General features: G+C 45.8%; 1 protein-coding gene across 4 annotated transcripts in view; it reads right to left on the reverse strand.

Moving 5' to 3' along the window:
• The window catches only part of CASP6 (caspase 6), an 84,585-nt gene that overhangs the window by 57,023 nt on the left and 6,422 nt on the right, over window positions 1-21,140 (reverse strand). Inside the window, exon 2 of one of the 4 annotated variants that reach the window (XM_069743841.1) lies at window positions 11,264-11,422. The exons of the other annotated variants lie outside the window; for them this stretch is intronic. Coding sequence (XP_069599942.1) covers window positions 11,264-11,422 — 159 coding nt within the window. The remainder of the gene's footprint in view (window positions 1-11,263; window positions 11,423-21,140) is intronic. 4 annotated transcript variants of the gene reach the window in all.

A 21,140-nucleotide genomic window follows, 5' to 3' on the forward strand; every position in this document is an offset into this window, starting at 1 on the left:
CCTGATGGAATCAACTCCAAACTAGGATCTGTCCAATATAAAGACTGCAGAAAGGAGTCAGAAAAAAAATATTCCAAAACACTACAAAAACTCTTCGAAATTATTTTAAGGGATACGTGTACACAGCCTTTTTTGCTGATTTTTATTTTGGAGGAAACTAAGAAGAACCTCCAAGTTTTTTTAGGAGGATTTGAAGTTTCCTTTAGTTTGTGCTGACAATTTCCTAAAAAAATCCTCTAGATGCACATAGAAAGAAACTAAAAGTGCAGCCAAAAATTCTCCAGAAAGGATCTTTTCCTGAAGTGGTTTTCACTTGAAAAATCACTGCTTTTAAACTCAAAATATTCTGTGTGCACATAGCCTCATTGTCTTGAGCAACCAATGAAAACCTATGATTCTGGAAAACAGACTTAAACAACAGATGACAAACCTAATTCCCATAGTACAAAAAGGAATTTCCAAAAGCGAAATGGGGCACCAATTTTTAGCTTTTATACAAGTCAGTGAACCTGGTTCACTTTATGAACCTCTTGTTCATAAAGGCCGCACTTCATGTCCTCAGAACTACCAACCCTTATCCTGGGAGACTTCAACATCCCCATTAACAGCCCCACTTCCACATCTGCATCCCAGCTTCTGTCACTAACCACTTCTCTCGGCCTCTCACAGCTCTCAACCTCTGAAACACACAAAGACGGTAACACCCTGGACCTGGTTTTTGCCCGGCTCTGCTCAATCTCCTACCTAGATAACTCACCGCTTCCCCTCTCTGACCACAACATTCTCTCCTTCACACTCATATCCTCGCTCACCCCAGCACCCTCCTACATACCATTCAGTCAGAAATCTACAAGCCATTAATCCTCTTAAGGTACCTTCACACATAACGATATTGTTAACGATATCGTTGCTATTTGTGACGTAGCAACGATATCGTTAATGAAATCGTTATGTGTGACAGCGACCAACGATCAGGCCCCTGCTGGGAGATCGTTGGTCGCTGAAGAAAGTCCAGAACTTTATTTTGTCGCTGGACTCCTGCTGACATCGCTGGATCGGCGTGTGTGACACCGATCCAGCGATGTCTTCACTGGTAACCAGGGTAAACATCGGGTAACTAAGCGCAGGCACTGTCTGTGAGCCGGAAAGCAGAGCGGTGACGTCACCGCTCTGCTTTCCGGCTCACAGACAGTACAGGAGGAGAGCAGAGAAGCAGAGCGCAGCGCTGGAGGACAGACAGCGGTAGGTAAGTATGTAGTGTTTGTTTTCTTTTACTTTTAGCATGGTAACCAGGGTAAACATCGGGTTACTAAGCGCGGCCCTGCGCTTAGTTACCCGATGTTTACCCTGGTTACCGGCATCGTTGGTCGCTGGAGAGCGGTCTGTGTGACAGCTCTCCAGCGACCAAACAGCGACGCTGCAGCGATCCGGATCGTTGTCTGTATCGCTGCAGCGTCGCTTAATGTGAAGGGGCCTTTACACTTTCAGACTCCCTACGCTCATCATTGTCTCCAATCTCTTCCTTTTCCTGTCCTGATCTGGCTGTACATCACTTCAATGACACTCTTAGAAGCACCCTTGACCAAGTAGCTCCCCTCACCCTCAGAACCTCCAAACACAGAATAAAACAGCCCTGGCTCACATCGCAAACCCGATTTCTCCAGCGATGCTCTAGGTGTGCTGAACGCTTATGGAGGAAAACACGCACACCAGAAGACTTCATACACTTCAAATTTATGTTAATGACCTATAACTTTGCCCTTCACTTCGCTAAACAGACCTACTTTACCACTCTGATCTCCTCACTATCCAACAACCCCAATAAACTTTTTGACACCTTTCACTCCCTCCTCAGGCCAAAAGCACAAGCCCCTATCACAGACATTTGTGCTGGTGACCTGGCGTCCCACTTTAAAGAGAAAATAGACAATATCCGTCAGGAAATCCGCTCCCAACAACTAAGTTCATTGACTCCCATGCCTCCCTTCATTGCCCCGGCTCACTCTCCACATTCGATCCCATCACAGAAGAAGAAGTCTCCAAGCTCCTCTCCTCTTCTCGTCCGACTACATGCACTACCGACCCCATTCCCTCACATCTCCTCCAGTCTCTCTCTCCAGTTGTCACAAGTCACCTAACTACAATCTTTAAAGGGACTCTGTCACCTGAATTTGGCGGGACTGGTTTTGGGTCATATGGGCGGAGTTTTCGGGTGTTTGATTCACCCTTTCCTTACCCGCTGGCTGCATGCTGGCTGCAATATTGGATTGAAATTCATTCTCTGTCCTCCATAGTACACGCCTGCGCAAAGCAATCTTGCCTTGTGCAGGCATGTACTACGGAGGACAGAGAATGAACTTCAATCCAATATTGCAGCCAGCATGCAGCCAGCGGGTAAGGAAAGGGTGAATCAAACACCCGAAAACTCCGCCCATATGACCCAAAACCAGTCCCGCCAAATTCAGGTGACAGGTTCCTTTTAATCTCTCCCTCTCCTCTGGCATTTTCCCCTCCTCCTTCAAACACTCTATCATTACTCCATTACTAAAGAAACCCACCCTCGACCCATCCTGCACAAACTACAGACCGGTCTCCAATCTCCCCTTCATCTCTAAACTCTTGGAGCGCCTGATATACTCCCGCCTTACCCGTTACCTCTCCACTCACTCCCTCCTAGACCCTTCACAGTCCGGCTTCCGCCCCCTACACTCGACAGAAACTGCACTCATCAAAGTGACCAATGACCTTCTGACAGCAAAACGTAATGGTGACCACTCTCTGCTCATTCTTCTCGACCTTTCTGCAGCTTTTGACACTGTTGACCACCCTCTCCTTCTCTCTAGGCTCCAGTCACTAGGCATTAAGGACACTGCTCTCTCCTGGTTCTCCTCCTACCTTTCTGACCGCTCTTTCAGTGTTCTGTACTCTGGCTCCACTTCATCTCCTCTTCCTCTCACTGTCGGGGTACCTCAGGGCTCAGTCCTTGGCCCCCTTCTGTTCTCTCTCTGCACGGCCCCAATTGGACAGACCATCAGCAGATTTGGCTTTCAGTACCATCTTTATGCTGATGACACACAACTATACACATCCTCCCCTGACCTTACCCCCGCTGTACTACAGAACGCCACTGACTGTCTGTCCGCAGTCTCCAACATCATGTCCGCTCTCTATCTGAAACTCAACCTCTCCAAAACTGAACTTCTTCTGCTCCCACCATCTACTAACCTCCCTAAATCTGACATTTCCCTCTCCGTGGGTGGCACCATAATAACACCCCGGCAGCAGGCGCGCTGTCTGGGTGTTATGTTTGACTCCGATCTCTCCTTCACCTCCCATATACAATCTCTTGCCCGCTCGTGACGCTTACACCTAAAGAACATCTCTAGAATCCGCCCTTTTCTCACCATGGAGACAGTTAAAACCCTCACTGTCGCCCTGATCCACTCCCGCCTGGACTACTGTAACGCTCTATTAATTGGCCTCCCCCTCACTCGACTTTCCCCTCTCCAGTCCATCCTTAATGCAGCAGCCAGGGTCGTCCATCTGGCTAATCGTTACTCGGACGCGTCCGCTCTTCGCCAGTCATTACACTGGCTACCCATTCATTACAGGATACAATTCAAAGTACTTGTTCTCACCCACAAAGCTCTCCACAGTGCGGCACCCCCTTACATCTCCTCCCTCATTTCTGTCTATCAGCCTAACAGACCACTGCGCTCTGCAAATGACTTTCGATTAACCTCTGCACTAATCCATACCTCCCACTCCCGACTCCAAGACTTCTCCTGTGCTGCACCAATCTTCTGGAATGCTCTACCCCAAGATATTAGGACCATCCATAATTTGCATAGTTTTAGGCGCTCGCTCAAAACACATTTGTTCAGAGCGGCCTATCACGTTCACTAATCAAAGTCATTTTATGTTTGTGTGTGTGTGTAGCCCATTCACTATCCCCATCTATTCCCCAACCCCTGAAGATGGCTGGACCATGATTGTAAATACATTATTGTAAATACACACCTGTACTTTGTATCTCCCCCACCTCATTGTAGATTGTAAGCTCTCACGAGCAGGGTCGTCTTATTTTGCTTTAATTATTGTATTAACGTTGTTACTTATGACTTTTGTGTTTGAAACTGTTAAACTGTAAAGCGCTGCGGAATATGTTGGCGCTATATAAATAAAGATTATTATTATTCTTGTTCGGATCTTTTCAGGGTGGTGCATTACCGGAGAATGCATAAACTATCCAACAAAGAGGAAAGAAATGGCAGCACTCCCCCGATCCTTGAAGGTGAAAAATCCTTTATTTCTTTATACGGATAACATCATAAAGTGCGGTTGTGCAGGTGGCAAGGGAGTTTCAACAAGGAGAGACAATAGACCTGGCTGACTATGGCCGTTTCACACCTAGCTTGCGCTTCTAAGGGTCCATTTAGTGCCTAGCTTGGACCCGTAGAAGCTCAAGCTTGTCCGTCAGGTCTATTATCTCTCCTTGTTGAAATCGCCATTCAATCTGCAAGCACCATGTTAAAGATCTTTGTAATTTATTTACGGATGGTAAAAACGGACACATGGATGACGAACTGATCAAAAACATTGATGCACCGGTATTATTTTTTTCACATACATGTTAAAACATGGGCGTGTGAAGGAGGCCTTATAGAGCAGCGGGACCTGAGCAGATTGATATAGTTTTGTGAGAAAAGATTCAGTATAACCTGTGATTTCATCATTTACACTTCTGCCCTTTCTGGTATTTTGGGTCCAGTAGGTGGTCAGTGACTGACAGCTATCTCTGTACGCACACTTATACAAGGAAGGCTGTCAGTCACTGATAGGACCGCCAACTGGACCCAAAATACCAGAAAGGGCAGAGGTGTAAATTAATAAATATGGGTTATACCGTATCTTTTCTCACAAAACTATATCAATCTGCTCAGCTCCCGCTGCTCTGTAAGGCCTCCTTCACACGTCCATGTTTAAGCATGTACGTGAAAAAAATAATACCGGCGCCATCAATGTTTTTGTTTGTCATCCATGTGTCTGTTTTTGCCATCAGTAAATAAATAAGTTACAAAGATTCTCCTATACTTTGCAAAGGGAACCTGTCACCCCCAAAATTGAGGATGAGGTAAGCCCACCGGCATCAGGGGCTTATCTACAGCATTCGGGAATGCTGTAGATAAGCCTCCGATGTATCCTGAAAGATGAGAAAAAGAGTTTATATTATACTCACCCAGGGGTGTTCCCGCTGCTGGTCCGGGTCCGGCGCTTCTACATAATGCTGTAGATAAGCCCCTGATGCCGGTGGGCTTGGCTCACCGTTCATTTTGGGAGTGACAGATTCTCTTTAAACACTGACAGCACACGGATGGCACATGGATGGCATCTTTGTGCAGTAGCGGTTTTTCACTGACCCATAGAATTGTATTGGACCTTGTCATCTATGCTGCGGAAAAAAACCGGTTTTTACGTACCGGTAATAGGATTTTACAGAGTCCACGACAGCACCCACAACGAGAGAGGGGATCCGCCCACCTTCCGGACAGGAACCTACAGGTTAAAAAGGGGCGGTCCCCCTCGCCCTCCAGTTTGTGTTCCAGAGTACAAGGGTTACCGCCAATGAATCAGTACATGACAATATCATATTAAACAATCCTAAATACCACCACCTCTATAGAGTGAACTCTACGGCACACCTTCCAACAGAGTGCAGGAATAAGAACTAAATACGGGGGGAATGTATGGGTGCTGTTGTGGACTCTGTAAAATCCTATTACCGGTACGTAAAAACCGGTTTTCCTATCGCCACGACAGCACCCACAACGAGAGACTTTCAAAGACTATTTAACTGGGAGGGACCACAGCACTAAGTACTGAACGGCCAAACTGTAAGCTGGAATTAGCAGATAGATCAAGGCGATAGTGCTTATAAAAGGTGGAAGGTGATGACCAAGTTGCCGCCTTACATATCATTTCAATGGGGACATCTGCCTTCTCCGCCCAGGATGATGCCATAGCCCGAGTGGAGTGCGCCCTGATGCCTTCTGGTGGTGTTACTCCCCTGGCAGAGTAGGCAAGACATATCGCTTCTTTAATCCATCTATTGATAGAGTTCTTCGTGACACCAGAACCCTTTTTCCGATTCTGTAAAGAAACAAACAGAGCCCTACTCTGTCTCCAGCTTTGTGTCCTATCAAGGTATTCTAATATCGCCCTCTTTACATCTAGGGTATGATATTTTTTCTCCTCTTCTGAACCTGGATTTTCATAGAAAGATGGTAAATAAATCTCCTGACTTCTATGAAATTTAGATGCTACTTTTGGTAAATATGCAGGATCAGGCTTTAAGACAATCTTATCCTGGAGAATTATTAGATAGGGAGGATCTACTGATAACGCATGTATATCACTGACCCTCCTGGCAGATGTTAATGCTAAGAGTAGAGCTGTTTTTAAGGTAAAATTTTTTATTGAAATAGAGTCTAATGGCTCGAACGGAGGTTCAGTCAACGCCTCAAGTACCATATTTAAATCCCAAGGGGGTACTCTTACAATATGGATTGGGTTAGAACGCTGACATGCCTTAATAAACCTAGCAACCCATCTATTACCAGCTACATCACTGTTATATAGAGCTCCCAAGGCTGAAACATGAACTCTTAGAGTGTTGACCGCTAAGCCCAATTCCCAACCTTTCTGAAGGAATTCTAAAATAGCTGAAATCGGAGCCTTATCTCCTAATGGTTGCTGATGAAACAAAAGGAATTTTTTCCAAATTTTCGAGTAGATCTTTGTAGTGACCTCCTTCCTACTTTTCAATAAAGTAGCTATTAAAGCGTTAGAGAACCCCCTCTCCCTCAGAAGCTCCCTCTCAAATTCCAGGCCGTTAAGTGAAGAGTCTCCAAATTTGGATGATGAAAAGGGCCCTGAGAGAGGAGTTCCGGAACCACTGGCAACACCCAGGGATCGGTCACAGACATTGTCATGAGGAGAGAGAACCAAGGCCTCCTGGGCCAGAAGGGGGCAATTAGGATCACTCTGGCTCTTTCCTCCCGGATCTTCCTGAGAACTATCGGAATCAGACACATTGGGGGAAAGGCATATGCCAGCTGGAAGTCCCAACGGACACGAAGGGAATCCACTATAAATGTTTGGTCTGTTATGTGTAAGGATGCGAACTTCCTGACCTTCCTGTTCTTCCTCGTAGCAAACAGATCTATTGTCGGCAAACCCCACAGATTGACTATCTGATCGAATATCTGTTGGTCTAGGGACCACTCTCCCTGACGAAGGGAATGGCGACTGAGGTAGTCCGCCTCTATATTGAGTTCCCCTCTTATATGTACTGCCGACAGGGATTGTAAGTGTTTCTCGGCCAGGGACAATATCTGTGCTGTAGTGGTCATCAGGGATCGAGACCTTGTCCCCCCCTGATGATTGATGTAGGCTACCACAGTCATATTGTCTGTTTGTATCTGTACATGCGTATTCCTCAGGGATGGTAGTAAGGAAAAAAGAGCCTGATAGACTGCAGTAAGCTCTCTTAGATTCGAGGAATTCTGGGACTCCTGACTCGACCATCGCCCTTGGGTTAGAATGTCTCCCATATGGGCTCCCCAACCGAACGGGCTGGCATCTGTTGTAACTATATTGTCCGGAGTGATGGTCCAGAGAACTCCTTTTGACAAATGTGCTGGATTGAGCCACCATCTCAGATCGTGAAGAGTGGCGGGAGATAATTTGAACTTTCTGCTCAGAGCACCGTGAAGATCTTTTTCTGCTCGAAGAACTTCGTACTGAAGTATTCGGGTATGAGCCTGAGCCCATCTTACTGCCGATATACACGCAGTCAAAGATCCTAGTAGAGACATTGCGTCTCTTAAACTTAAGTTTGGAGCTTTTCTTACGGCCGTGATCCTTTGAACGATCTTCCGCTTCTTCTCTTCTGGTAGGAAGGATGACTGATCTTCTGAGTCTAGAAGAACTCCTAGGAACATTTGACGTCTTGTGGGTTCCAGTTTTGACTTTTCCCAGTTGATTATCCATCCGAGATCCTGTAGGGATGATATTATGGCATTTACCCTAGACGTACACTGGTCAATTGAATTTCCTACTATCAAAAAAATTGTCTAGATAGGGCACCACAAGGGTTTCTCTTTCCCTAATATGGGCCATTACTTCAGAGACAACCTTAGTAAAAACTCTAGGTGCCATGGACAGGCCAAAGGGCATTGCCAAAAATTGAAAATGTTTAATCTGATGGTTTACCCATACTGCAATCCTGAGGAATTGCTGGTGATTTCTGTGAACTGGAAGATGGTAGTACGCATCTTTTAGATCCAAGACCGACATGTAGCACCTAGGAAACAAAAGCTTAGTTGTTGACTTAATGGATTCCATCTTAAAAGCGTGGTACTGAAGATATCTATTCAATTTACGTAAATTTATGATAGTCCTAAAGGACCCATCAGGTTTAGAGATTAAGAATAGCGGAGAATAAAAGCCTGTCTTCTCCTGATGTTTTGGTACTTCTTCAATAACTCGCTTTGTAAGCAATTGTTGAATCTCTAATTCTAAGGCCTGTTGTTGGGCCGGAGTGTCCAGTGATGTTATCACAAAATGATCTGGGGGAGTTCTCAAAAATTCTAATTTTAATCCGGACTCAACCACCCCCATTATCCAGGCACTAGAAGTAATCTTTTTCCATCTATCTGAGAAGAACTTTAGTCTTCCCCCTACTGGTAGATCTGTTCTATCTGTAGTTACGTCTACGTCTTGAGAAAGATGAAGGGTTCCTATAGTATCCACCTTTCTTCTTATGATCTGATGTTTCCGAATCGCGATTATATCCCTGCTGGTCTGGCTGGAATCTCCTGAAGGGCATGCGTCTTCGGAAGGCGTTCCTAAAAGTGGGATTAAACGTTTTAGGAAATCCCTTCTTCCTATCTTCTGCCTTTGCAAGGATGTCATCCAGCACAGGGCCGAATAGGTACTCACCCCTACATGGAATGGAGCAAAGTTTGGCCTTAGCCTGGGCATCCCCCTTCCATGTCTTTAGCCATAGAGCCCGTCTGGCTGCATTCGAAAGACCTGCCGATCTTGCAGCCAATTTCAGAGAATCAATTGAGGCGTCTGCTAGATAAGCTGCTCCTTCTCTGACCTGAGACAGGGAATTCAGCAACTTATCCCTGGGTACCTTCACTTTAAGCTGCTCCTCCAGCTGAGTCACCCAGACCATGATTGATCTGGCCGTACAGGTGCCTGCAATAGCCGGCTTAAAGGCTCCAGATGATGACTCCCATAGTTTTTTAAGGAGCATGTCAGCCTTTCTATCTGAAGGATCCTTGAGGAGCCCTACATCTTCTAACGGAAGTGAGGCTGTTTTTGAAGTAGAGGCTACTGCTGCATCTATTTTAGGAACCTTCATCCACTGTGACAAAGTGTCATCTTCAAAGGGGTACCTTCTTTTTGCAGCTGAAGGTAAAAACCCTTTATCCAGCTTGTCCCACTCCCGTTTGACCAGATCTTTAACAGAATCCATCACTGGGAAAGCTTTCCGACTTCTCTGGCTCAGCCCTGCGAACATGATCTCCTGGGTTGTTTTTGATTCTTTACTCTCTGCAACCCCCATAGTTGCACGGACTGCCTTAATTAAGGTTTCCATACCCTCCATGGAAAAGCAAGGTCTTCCCTCCTCATCTGAAGAGGATGCCGAAGAACTTTCCGAACACTCGCCTTCTTGTACTGAAGGGCTGGAATCGGACACCAACTCCACACTGCTTTTTTCATGCCGTCTGGTCTTAAGGGATGATTTTATTTCTTCCCTAATTACTTCCCTCAGATCCGATACCCGGAGAGGGGCCTCTTCTTCTAACATACGACATATGCATAATTGGCATAACTTTTTAACATAGGTGTCAGGTAGAGGCTCTGTGCATACAGCACACTGCTTATGCTTGGATTTGGAGACCTTTTTCCCCTATAATAAAGCATAGTGTAGAAAACGGCTGTATCAGGCAATGGTTTACATATTACACTCACCACTGCTGAAAAAATGTAGAGTACCGGTTTTTGAGGGGGTGAGGCGCGACGTGACGCTGGTTTGCCAGGATCCTGCTGCCCACGTTCGCCGCTATGAGACCTGTGCTCTCCTGCCTGTCGGTGTTCAGCGTCTCCTGCTGAAGACATATTGCCGCACACACCTCTCACCTGAGCGCTGCTCCTTTTCAAAAGTCCCGCGCTCCTCCTCCCGGTCTCCTCCGGAAGTCGATCGATCACTTCCGGGTCATAAGCGCCGACCTGCTCCCGCAGCGTCGCGCGCGTGTGGACGACCCAGGGCGGCGTGCCTTCCCTTGGGAACGCCACTTCGGCATTCAGCCGCTCCTTGCCAGACGAGGGGGGAAGCTGGACACAGGACTTCCCCCGACGCTGCTTCCGGGCCCCCGACTCTGCCGTTCTCACCTGGACACCGCACAGAGGCTTGGCGGACCCGGGTAGGTGAAACGACCTGTAGGCTCCCGCCGTCCGGACAGGAACCCAAACTGGAGGGCGAGGGGGACCGCCCCTTTTTAACCTGTAGGTTCCTGTCCGGAAGGTGGGCGGATCCCCTCTCTCGTTGTGGGTGCTGTCGTGGCGATAGGAAAAAGGATATGTCTCCTTGTGTTTTTCAAGGACACACAGTCCATGTACAAACACAGACATGTACATAGCAGTGTCGGTTACAATGAGTACGTGTGGGAGCCATGGGAGAAATGGATTCCAGATGTACTGGAAACACGGATGTGTTAAGGAGCCATAAGGCCACATGCACACGTTGAGTATTTGGGGAGTTTTTTACATCAGTATGTAATTTGTAAAAAAACGGATCCATTGCAAATTGTGAAAAACTGATGCAACGGATCTGTTTTTTTTCTGGATCCGGATTTTTTTAATGAACCTGGGGATAGAGTTTGGACTTCCTGTATGAACCTTTTCTCCGGCCGCCAGAAAAATAATTTTAGACGGATCTGACAAAAAACAGATGAAACATGTGGCCATCAGGCACAATCCAGCGCTAATACAACTCTATGGGAAAAAAACGGATCCGATTTTTTTCAACACTTGCTGGATTTGAGTGCATTTTCATAATGATGGGGCTCCATTAAGTGGATGATGCTAGTTCTATGGGCCTACAATTATTGTTCACTGCAATCAAGCAAGAAATTACAAAAGGAAAAATAAAGCAGAGAGCAAATTTGGAGTGTATTGTCCTCCTCACCTGGTACCTCTCCAGGTAACACCCTTTCATTACCGACATCTGTGGGTGCAGTATCAGGCACCCTGGGACGACTTGCCTTGACAGTGTGCACCATTGGCATTGGTCTTTTGAGCTGTGAATACAGCACAGTCTGCTGCTCTTCAGCCGGTTTTGTCACTTCTAAAAATGGAAACAAGACAGGAACATATAGCTAAGATTGCCAATACGTGTGTGCCGTGTGTGTCCTGGGAGAATCCAGAGATATGCTTGCTTAGCTGACCTATAAAAATAAACATTAGTAATATCACATTAAATGGTTATATAGTGTACTAGATGGTGGCCCGATTCTAACGCATCGGGTATTCTAGAATATGTATGTAGTATATAGCACAGTCACTTACTATATTGCACAGCCCACGCAGTATATAACACAGCCCACATAGTATATAACACAGCCATGTAGTATATTGCACAGCCACGTAGTATATAGCACAGCTGACGTACTATATAACACAGCCCACACAGTATATAACACAGCCCACGCAGTATATAACACAACCCACGCAGTATATAACACAACCCACGCAGTATATAACACAGCCCACATTATATAGCAATGTGGGCACCATATTCCTGGTAAAAAAATAGTTATATACTTACCTTCCGGCGGCCCCCGGATTCAGGCCAGGCCTTTACCGATGTTCGTCGCTCCGCTCCCAGTAATGCCTTGTGGCAATAAAACGTGATGATGTAGCGGTCTTGCGAGACCGCTACGTCATGTCCGGTTATTGCCACAATGCATTCTTGGGACCGGAGCGTCGCGAGGATCGGGAAAGACTGGCGCGGAAGGTGAGAATATAATGTTTTTTAATTTTTATTATTATTTTTAACATTATATGTTTTTACTATTGATGCTGCATCAATAGTAAAAAGTTGGGCACACTTACACGGTTAATGGCAGCGTTAACGGACTGCGTTACACCGTGGTGTAACGCAGTCGTAAAACACTATGTGGGCGCTGACTGGAGGAGTATGGAGGGGGCACTGACTGGACGGAAGTAGGGAGGGGCCAATTCTCGGCTGGACTGTGCCTGTCGACCAATCGGCGACCCGGGATTTCTGCTACAGACAAACAGATGAAAGTACCCCTTAGACAATTATATATATAGATATGGTTGAAATACTCAAATGTCAATCAAGTTCGACTGAGGATTGGGAAAGGATAAAAGGAAGGGTTACAAGTCCACAATGTATGGTGCGGTCCACCCCAGAAGAGCTAAGCTTTCCCTCCTGATCCCTTACGCTGTGTGTCCACAATGAGATTTTGGGGAGTTTTTGTGAAGAAATAGGGGAGACACGAAAGGTGGATGCTAACAATTACTTTCATTGTACTGTCCAGCCATAAATGTAATAAATAGGGTGATCACGTAATGCCGGCGCGACCAATCAGGGAAGCGGGATTTAAATCCCGCTCCAATGTCGCTGATTGGTTGCGCCGGCTGGGCGCGACCAATCAGGGAAGCGGGACTTAAAAGATGCACTCTGGGACCGCTTACACAGGGTTAATGTCAGCGGTGACGGACCGCGTTATGCCGCGGGTTACGCACTCCGTTACCGCTGCTATTAACCCTGTGTGTCCCCAACGTTTTACTATTGATGCTGCCTATGCAGCGTCAATAGTAAAAAAATCTAATATTAAAAATAATAATTAAAAAAAACCTGCTATACTCGCCCTCCGCAGTCCAACGATGCGCTCGCACCTTCCGCCAGCTTCCGGTCCCAGAGATGCATTGTGAAATTGTGAAGACTAAGTCTTCTGGGTAATTTCGCAATGCATCCTGGGAACGGAAGATGGCGGCAGCCGCGCGCCCATCGCCACAGCGCCGTTGGATCCCAGGGGGTAAGTATGTAACTATTTTTTATTTTAATTCTTGTTTTTTAACAAGGATATGTGCCCACACTGCTAAATACTGCGTGGGCTACATGGCTGCTATATACTATGTGGGCAGTACTATATACTACATGGCTGCTATATACTATGTGGACAGTACTATATACTACATGGCTGCTATATACTATGTGGACAGTACTATATACTACATGGCTGCTATATACTACGTGGACAGTACTATATACTACATGGCTGCTATATACTACGTGGACAGTACTATATACTACATGGCTGCTATATACTACGTGGACAGTACTATATAATCCATAGGCCTCAAGGACACAGCCCTCTCCTGGTTCTCCTCCTACCTCTCTGACCGCTCCTTCACTGTACCTTTTGCCGGCTTCTCTTCCTCTCCTCGTCCCCTTACTATCGGGGTTCCGCAGGGCTCAGTCCTGGGCCCCCTCCTCTTCTCTCTATACATTGCCCCTATTGGACAAACAATCAGCAGATTTTGGTTCCAGTACCATCTCTATGCTGACGACACCCAATTATACACTTCTTCCCCCGACATCACCCCTACCCTAATTCAAAATACCAAGGATTGTCTGTCTGCTGTCTCTAACATCATGTCCTCCCTCTATCTGAAACTAAATCTCTCCAAAACTGAACTACTTGTGTTTCTCCCTTCTACTAACCTCACTCTACCCAACATCGAAATTACCCTGGAGGGTTCAACCATAACTCCCAAGCAGCATGCCCGCTGTCTTGGGGTGATATTCGACACCGAACTTTCCTTTACTCCCTATATCCGATCACTCACTCGCTCCTGTCACCTGCATCTTAAAAACATCTCCAGAATCCGACCTTTACTCACCTTTGAAACTGCTAAGACTCTTACTGTCGCTCTCATTCATTCCCGTCTGGACTACTGCAACTCTCTTCTGATCGGTCTCCCTCTTTCCAAACTTTCTCCTCTCCAATCCATCTTAAATGCGGCAGCCAGGGTAATATTTCTGTCCAGCCGCTTCACTGATGCCTCCATCTTGTGCCAGTCATTACACTGGCTACCCATTTGCTACAGGGTCCAGTATAAACTCATCTCTCTCACCCACAAAGCTCTCCACAGTTCTACACCGCCTTATATCTCCTCTCTCATCTCCGTCTATCGCCCTACACGTGCCCTCCGTTCTACAAATGACCTAAGACTAACATCCCCCGTAATCCGAACCTCGCACCTCCGTCTTCAAGACTTCTCTCGTGCTGCGCCAGCTCTCTGGAATGCACTTCCCCAGACAATCAGACTGATACCTAGCCCTGACCTATTCAAGCGCGCTTTAAAAACCCATCTCTTCAAACAAGCCTACCAAATCAACTACTCAGTAAACTAACTTTGTCCTGTTCCCTCCTTCCAAATATTATCTGCATGTGAATCTGCACCCTACTATTCATCTGTCTCCACACCCTCCATGCACATAACTGCACTTGATACTTGACTATTGCACTTAAATACATGGGCTGATGACCGGATCATGCAGCTTTATATGAAAATCCCTATTTATTACAATTGCCAGACCTGAAATAACAAGCACTTTTCACCTATTGTGTCCCCCCATTTCCTTGTAGATTGTAAGCTTGCGAGCAGGGACCTCACCCTTAATGTCACTGTTTAAATTGTCTTAACTTGTACTGAATTTATTGTCTGTACATGTCCCAGCTTAATTGTAAAGTGCTGCGGAGTTTGTTGGCGCTATATAAATAAAAATTATATACTACATGGCTGCTATATACTACGTGGGCAGTACTATATACAAAATGGCTGCTATATACTACGTGGGCAGTGTTATATACTACATGGCTGCTGTATACTACGTGGCCTGTGTTAGATACTGCGTGGGCTGCGTTATATACAACACATCGGGTATTCTACAATAAGTATGTATGTATGTATATAGCAGCCACATACTATATAGCACAGGCCACATACTATTTGTATGCTATATACTACATGGCTCCTATATACTACGTGGCTTGTGCTATATACTATGTGGCTGCTATATACCGTACATACATACATATTCTAGAATACCCGATGCGTTCGAATCGGGCCACCATCTAGTGTAAAATAATCTCTGGAGGCAGAGTTATTATCCAGGCAGCGTCCTCCCCAGAGTCGGGAAGAGGTCATTTATATAAAGTGATAAAAGAGGATTTCTCAACAACAAGGCATCTGATATGAGACATACAGGGATCACTCTTCACAGCAGCTTATAGCTTGTATGCCCATATTAATAGTATAGATGGGTCAAATGTGGTGACAGATTCCCTTTAAGACTTGATTTACTCATTCGTCAGACAAACAATATTTCAGGTTCTCAATATTTGCATTCCTCTTGATGTCAATGAGATTGTTGTGTTATTAGTTGCTTGAGTAACGTTCTGGCAGGCAGAATAGTATATTCTGACTTAGAAAGTCATGCACTGCCAGACACGATTTCCATGATTAGCATTTCCTAAAACAGGGCAGTGATTGGAATTATTTCTTTTAGACAAGGAAATACTCGGATCATAAACTGCAGGACTGTGAGGAATTTCCAGTACCCAGGGTTTGTTCGCAGCCTTGCCATATACTGTAAGTTTCCAGCGCCAAGTATCCTCGTAATGGACTTTTGTACTACAGAATGTGGCCTGTATCACACAGTCTATGATAGTTCCAGGTCTGTATAGAAATCGCTGATAATACAGCACCTTATCAAATGCCGTTTTTCAGTCTGCTGTCTATTTTCCTGCTTTGATTACACACCATCCATCTATGTGACTGCCGCAGCCAATCACTGGCCTCAACAGCGATGTCACAAGGCACCTGAGGCCAGTGACAGGTCGCAGCGGTGTTGTGGACATACTGCTTGTCATCTCGCTGGGAAAATAAGCAAAGACCATATGAACTGTCAATGCTGAAACAGTGGAGATTTTTTTTTTTAGTCAAATATTTTTCACCCAAATTTTCAGTTTAGAAACCTTACAAAACACAAATCCCAAACCCTGGTCCTTCCTGCCCTTGTACAACTGGCCATATTAAGGTGCAAAAATGCAAATTAAGATTACAGTTCAGTAAAGAAATGAATGTCTCAGTTGGTTAATTAGGCTAGGGTCACATTGCGTTAGGGCAATCCGTTTAGCGCTAGCGGATTGCGCTAACGCAATGTTTTTAAGGGGCCGCGTGAACGTCCCCGCTCTCGCAGATCCCCTGCAAGCAGCGTCCGAGGCGCGCTGCAAAAGACCGGCACATCGCTAGCGCATGCCGAAAAGGACATGCGCTAGCAATGCGCTGGTTACATTGCGGGCTATGGGAGCGCTAACGGGCGCGTTGAATGGCGTTAATTTTGCCGTGCAACGCTGTCCGTTAGCGCTCACACTAAAACGCAATGTGACCCTAGCCTTATAGTCAATTTATCAGAACGTGTAATGAGTTCAAACCATCGTAGAAGTAATGTGAAGAACATCCTCATTGCATCTGAGACTTCGGATACTTTTTGTGATGCGGCTGCAGTGCAGTTTAGCACAACCTCTACCAGGGGGAGCTGGTGAGGGAAAAGAGGTTGCACATTAACAGCGTAGCAACACAGAGCAGCTGCACAGGTGTCACAGGTAACGAAAGAGTGGCCAGACGAGCAGAGTCAGAAACTGTCAGGAGCAGAGGTACCAGAGGTCACAACATGCACAAAGTCAGAGACAAACCAGAAGTCAGAGCCAAACGGGAGCGCGGTATCCAAAACGTGAGACATAAGATGAAGTCGGGGTACAAGCCAGACGTCAAAGTCGGTCTAGGAACGCAGTATCAGAGAGGGAAAGCAAGAGGCGGGGTTCAGTGATCAGGCCGAGTCATACACTGTAAGGAAACCACCAGGCAAACACTATGTCAGGGATAGGGAATGGTTTACACACAAATACGGGAAGTCAGAGGCAAAAGGATCACCAGGGTATACGGGTCAGCTGCTCTAGCCTGGAAGCATGAACTATCACTAACGCTGGCCAGGAAACTGTAGCGGACTTAAAGAGCCAAACCAGCTCCAAAACGAGGCCGAGGGGATTAACCCCCGCATGACCAGTAGAGAGCATAGCAGAAAACAAACCCCGAACTGGATCATGACACTTGTGTTTAGAATAGACCCAGACAGTATATCTTTACAATTTCTGCGATGCCAAGCCGGATCTGTCAATCCATGGGGCCCAAAATTTTTGAATTTAGTGACAGCATTTCTTTTTAGATAAATACCTTTTTCCAAATTCAACAACCAGTTGATCTTATTTATGAATTCTGGAATTGTGGGCATCTGATCAGTTATCCAATATTCAGCTATTCATTTCCTAGCCATATACAGCAATCGAGAGATAGCAATCTTACCATATTCATCAGTAATCAGGTCCTAACAGAACAGTAAGGAATTTAACAGAAGAGAAATATTTTATAATTTTTTTTTGGGGGGGGGGAGAATTTTTTTTCTTTCAATTATGGATGGCCCCATTAACCTTTTCATGCGCGTCTGTGTTAGAATACACTTGTCTCACGCTATTTTATGGATAACGATGTGATTATGTTCTCATGTTGTAGCACAACCAACAAAAATGAGATATTTGTCACGGCAAAAAGAAGTGTCAGAACAAGGCTAGTTTTGATTATGTTCCGTGTGTGATAGAAGCACCTGCTCAGATACAGCTTCTGTATGATCAAAACAAATGGCGTAGTGGTATCTTGGGATTCATTACTTCACCAAGAAAAACGTGAAACCCTGTTCCATTAGGAGATGCCCGTCACTTATTACTTACCATTAGCACTCACGTTTACAGCCTCATACAATTCAGTCACAAGAGACTGACATATGAACAATAAGAATAGTAACAATCGGAAGAAGAACAGTGGAGTGTTGTCATAAGGGCTTACTCACACTGGTGTTCAGGGTTTTCTTTACTTCCATGTAAACTGAGATATTAAAGAACCAGAAGGTCATGTTAATAACACACACACACACACACACACACATTACCAGACCACATGTCCTCAAAAAAAAAAAAAAAAAGCACTTGAATGTGGAATCATTGTGTCATACTCATTAAATGATTTGTATAGGACTAGAAAAACAGAAATACGGCGTCCACACATCTATATAGGATGCGAGCATTATTGGACAGGCTTTGGCTCGGATTCTGGAAAAAGGCAGCCATGCTTTATAATCCTGTACAATCCCTTTATGCCTACACACAGAACAATGGCCTTGTTGGATATGATATTTGTTACAGTAATTTCTAATCGCATTTGCCTAAATTTCCATTAGTCGATCCAATAATGATCTCATACCAAAGATTCAATAATAGATGTTAGTGCATGATGCAACCATACGGCACCCACATACACTACCTTGCATAGTCCCTACTAATATATAAACCATGCAAGGGTTAGAATACAAGAAAAAAGGTTTTGGCACCGTGTTAGGCTACGTGCACACTTGTGTACCAGGGCTTTGCGGACAGCTGCGGACTTCCTCCCTGAAGCTCCGCCCACTTCTGCTTAGGTCCGCCTACTTCTGCATGCGTCCTGCATACCTATCTTTAACATTGGGTTCGCTGTTGTGATAGGTGATTCAGAACCACAATGGACCTTGAAGTTCAGAGCACACAAAGTGACCTGACAATTACCAAAAACATAGGACGAGCTCTGAGACGTGGGAACTCTGCTGACCGCAATCCCTAATCCTATCCAACCACACTAAAGGTAGCCGTGGAGCGCTCCTGACCAGTCCTATGCGCCTCGAGCACAGCCTGAGAAACTAGCTAGCCCTGAAGATAGAAAAATAAGCCTACCTTGCCTCAGAGAAATACCCCAAAGGAAAAGGCAGCCCCCCACATATAATGACTGAGTTGAGATGAAAATACAAACGCAGAGATGAAATAGATTTAGCAAAGTGAGGCCCAACTTACTGAACAGACCAAAGATAGGAAAGATAGCTTTGCGGTCAACACAAAACCCTACAAACAACCACGCAGAGGGGGCAAAAAGACCCTCCGCACCGACTAACGGTACGGAGGTGCTCCCTCTGCGTCCCAGAGCTTCCAGCAAGCAAGAAAAACCAATATAGCAAGCTGGACAGAAAAAATAGCAAACAAAAATAACACAAGCAAAACTTAGCTTATGCAGGATAGACAGGCCACAGGAACGATCCAGGAGAAAGCAAGATCAATACTAGAACATTGACTGGAGGCCAGGATCAAAGCACTAGGTGGAGTTAAATAGAGCAGCACCTAATGACTTAACCTCATCACCTGAGGAAGGAAACTCAGAAGCTGCAGTACCACTCTCATCCACCAAAGGAAGCTCATAGACAGAACCAGCCGAAGTACCACTCACGACCACAGGAGGGAGCTTGGCCACAGAATTCACAACAGTACCCCCCCTTGAGGAGGGGTCACCGAACCCTCACCAGAGCCCCCAGGCCGACCAGGATGAGCCACATGAAAGGCACGAACCAGATCGGCAGCATGGACATCAGAGGCAAAGACCCAGGAATTATCTTCCTGACCATAACCCTTCCACTTAACCAGATACTGGAGTTTCCGTCTCGAAACACGAGAATCCAAAATCTTCTCCACTATATACTCCAACTCCCCTTCAACCAAAATAGGAGCAGGAGGATCAATAGATGGAACCACAGGTGCCATGTATCTCCGCAACAATGACCTATGGAACACGTTATGGATGGAAAAAGAAGCTGGAAGAGTCAAACGAAAAGACACAGGATTAAGAACCTCAGAAATCCTATATGGACCAATGAAACGAGGCTTAAACTTAGGAGAGGAAACCTTCATAGGAATATAACGAGATGACAACCAAACCAAATCCCCAACACGAAGTCGGGGACCCACACAGCGCCTGCGGTTAGCGAAACGTTGAGCCTTCTCCTGGGACAAAGTCAAATTGTCCACTACATGAGTCCAAATCTGCTGCAACCTATCCACCACAGTATCCACACCAGGACAGTCCGAAGACTCAACCTGCCCTGAAGAGAAACGAGGGTGGAACCCAGAATTGCAGAAAAACGGCGAAACCAAAGTAGCCGAGCTGGCCCGATTATTAAGGGCGAACTCAGCCAAAGGCAAAAAGGACACCCAATCATCCTGATCAGCAGAAACAAAACATCTCAGATATGTTTCCAAGGTCTGATTGGTTCGTTCAGTCTGGCCATTTGTCTGAGGATGGAAAGCCGAGGAAAAAGACAAATCAATGCCCATCCTAGCACAAAAGGCTCGCCAAAACCTCGAAACAAACTGGGAACCTCTGTCAGAAACGATGTTCTCTGGAATGCCATGTAAACGAACCACATGCTGGAAAAACAATGGCACCAAATCAGAGGAGGAAGGCAATTTAGACAAGGGCACCAAATGGACCATCTTAGAGAAGCGATCACAAACCACCCAAATGACCGACATTCTTTGAGAGACGGGGAGATCCGAAATAAAATCCATAGAGATATGTGTCCAAGGCCTCTTCGGGACCGGCAAGGGCAAAAGCAACCCACTGGCACGAGAACAGCAGGGCTTAGCCCGAGCACAAATCACACAGGATTGCACAAAAGAACGCACATCCCGCGACAGAGACGGCCACCAAAAGGATCTAGCCACCAAATCTCTGGTACCAAAGATTCCAGGATGACCAGCCAACACCGAACAATGAACCTCAGAGATAACTTTATTCGTCCACCTATCAGGGACAAACAGTTTCTCCGCTGGGCAACGGTCAGGTTTATTAGCCTGAAATTTTTGCAGCACCCGCCGCAAATCAGGGGAGATGGCAGACAAAATTACCCCCTCTTTGAGAATACCCGCCGGCTCAGGCAAACCCGGAGAATCGGGCACAAAACTCCTAGACAGGGCATCCGCCTTCACATTTTTAGAGCCCGGAAGGTACGAAACCACAAAGTCAAAACGGGAGAAAAACAGCGACCAACGAGCCTG

This window comes from Ranitomeya imitator, chromosome 1 (assembly GCF_032444005.1).
Source record: "Ranitomeya imitator isolate aRanImi1 chromosome 1, aRanImi1.pri, whole genome shotgun sequence".
Taxonomy (NCBI): Eukaryota; Metazoa; Chordata; class Amphibia; order Anura; family Dendrobatidae; genus Ranitomeya; species Ranitomeya imitator.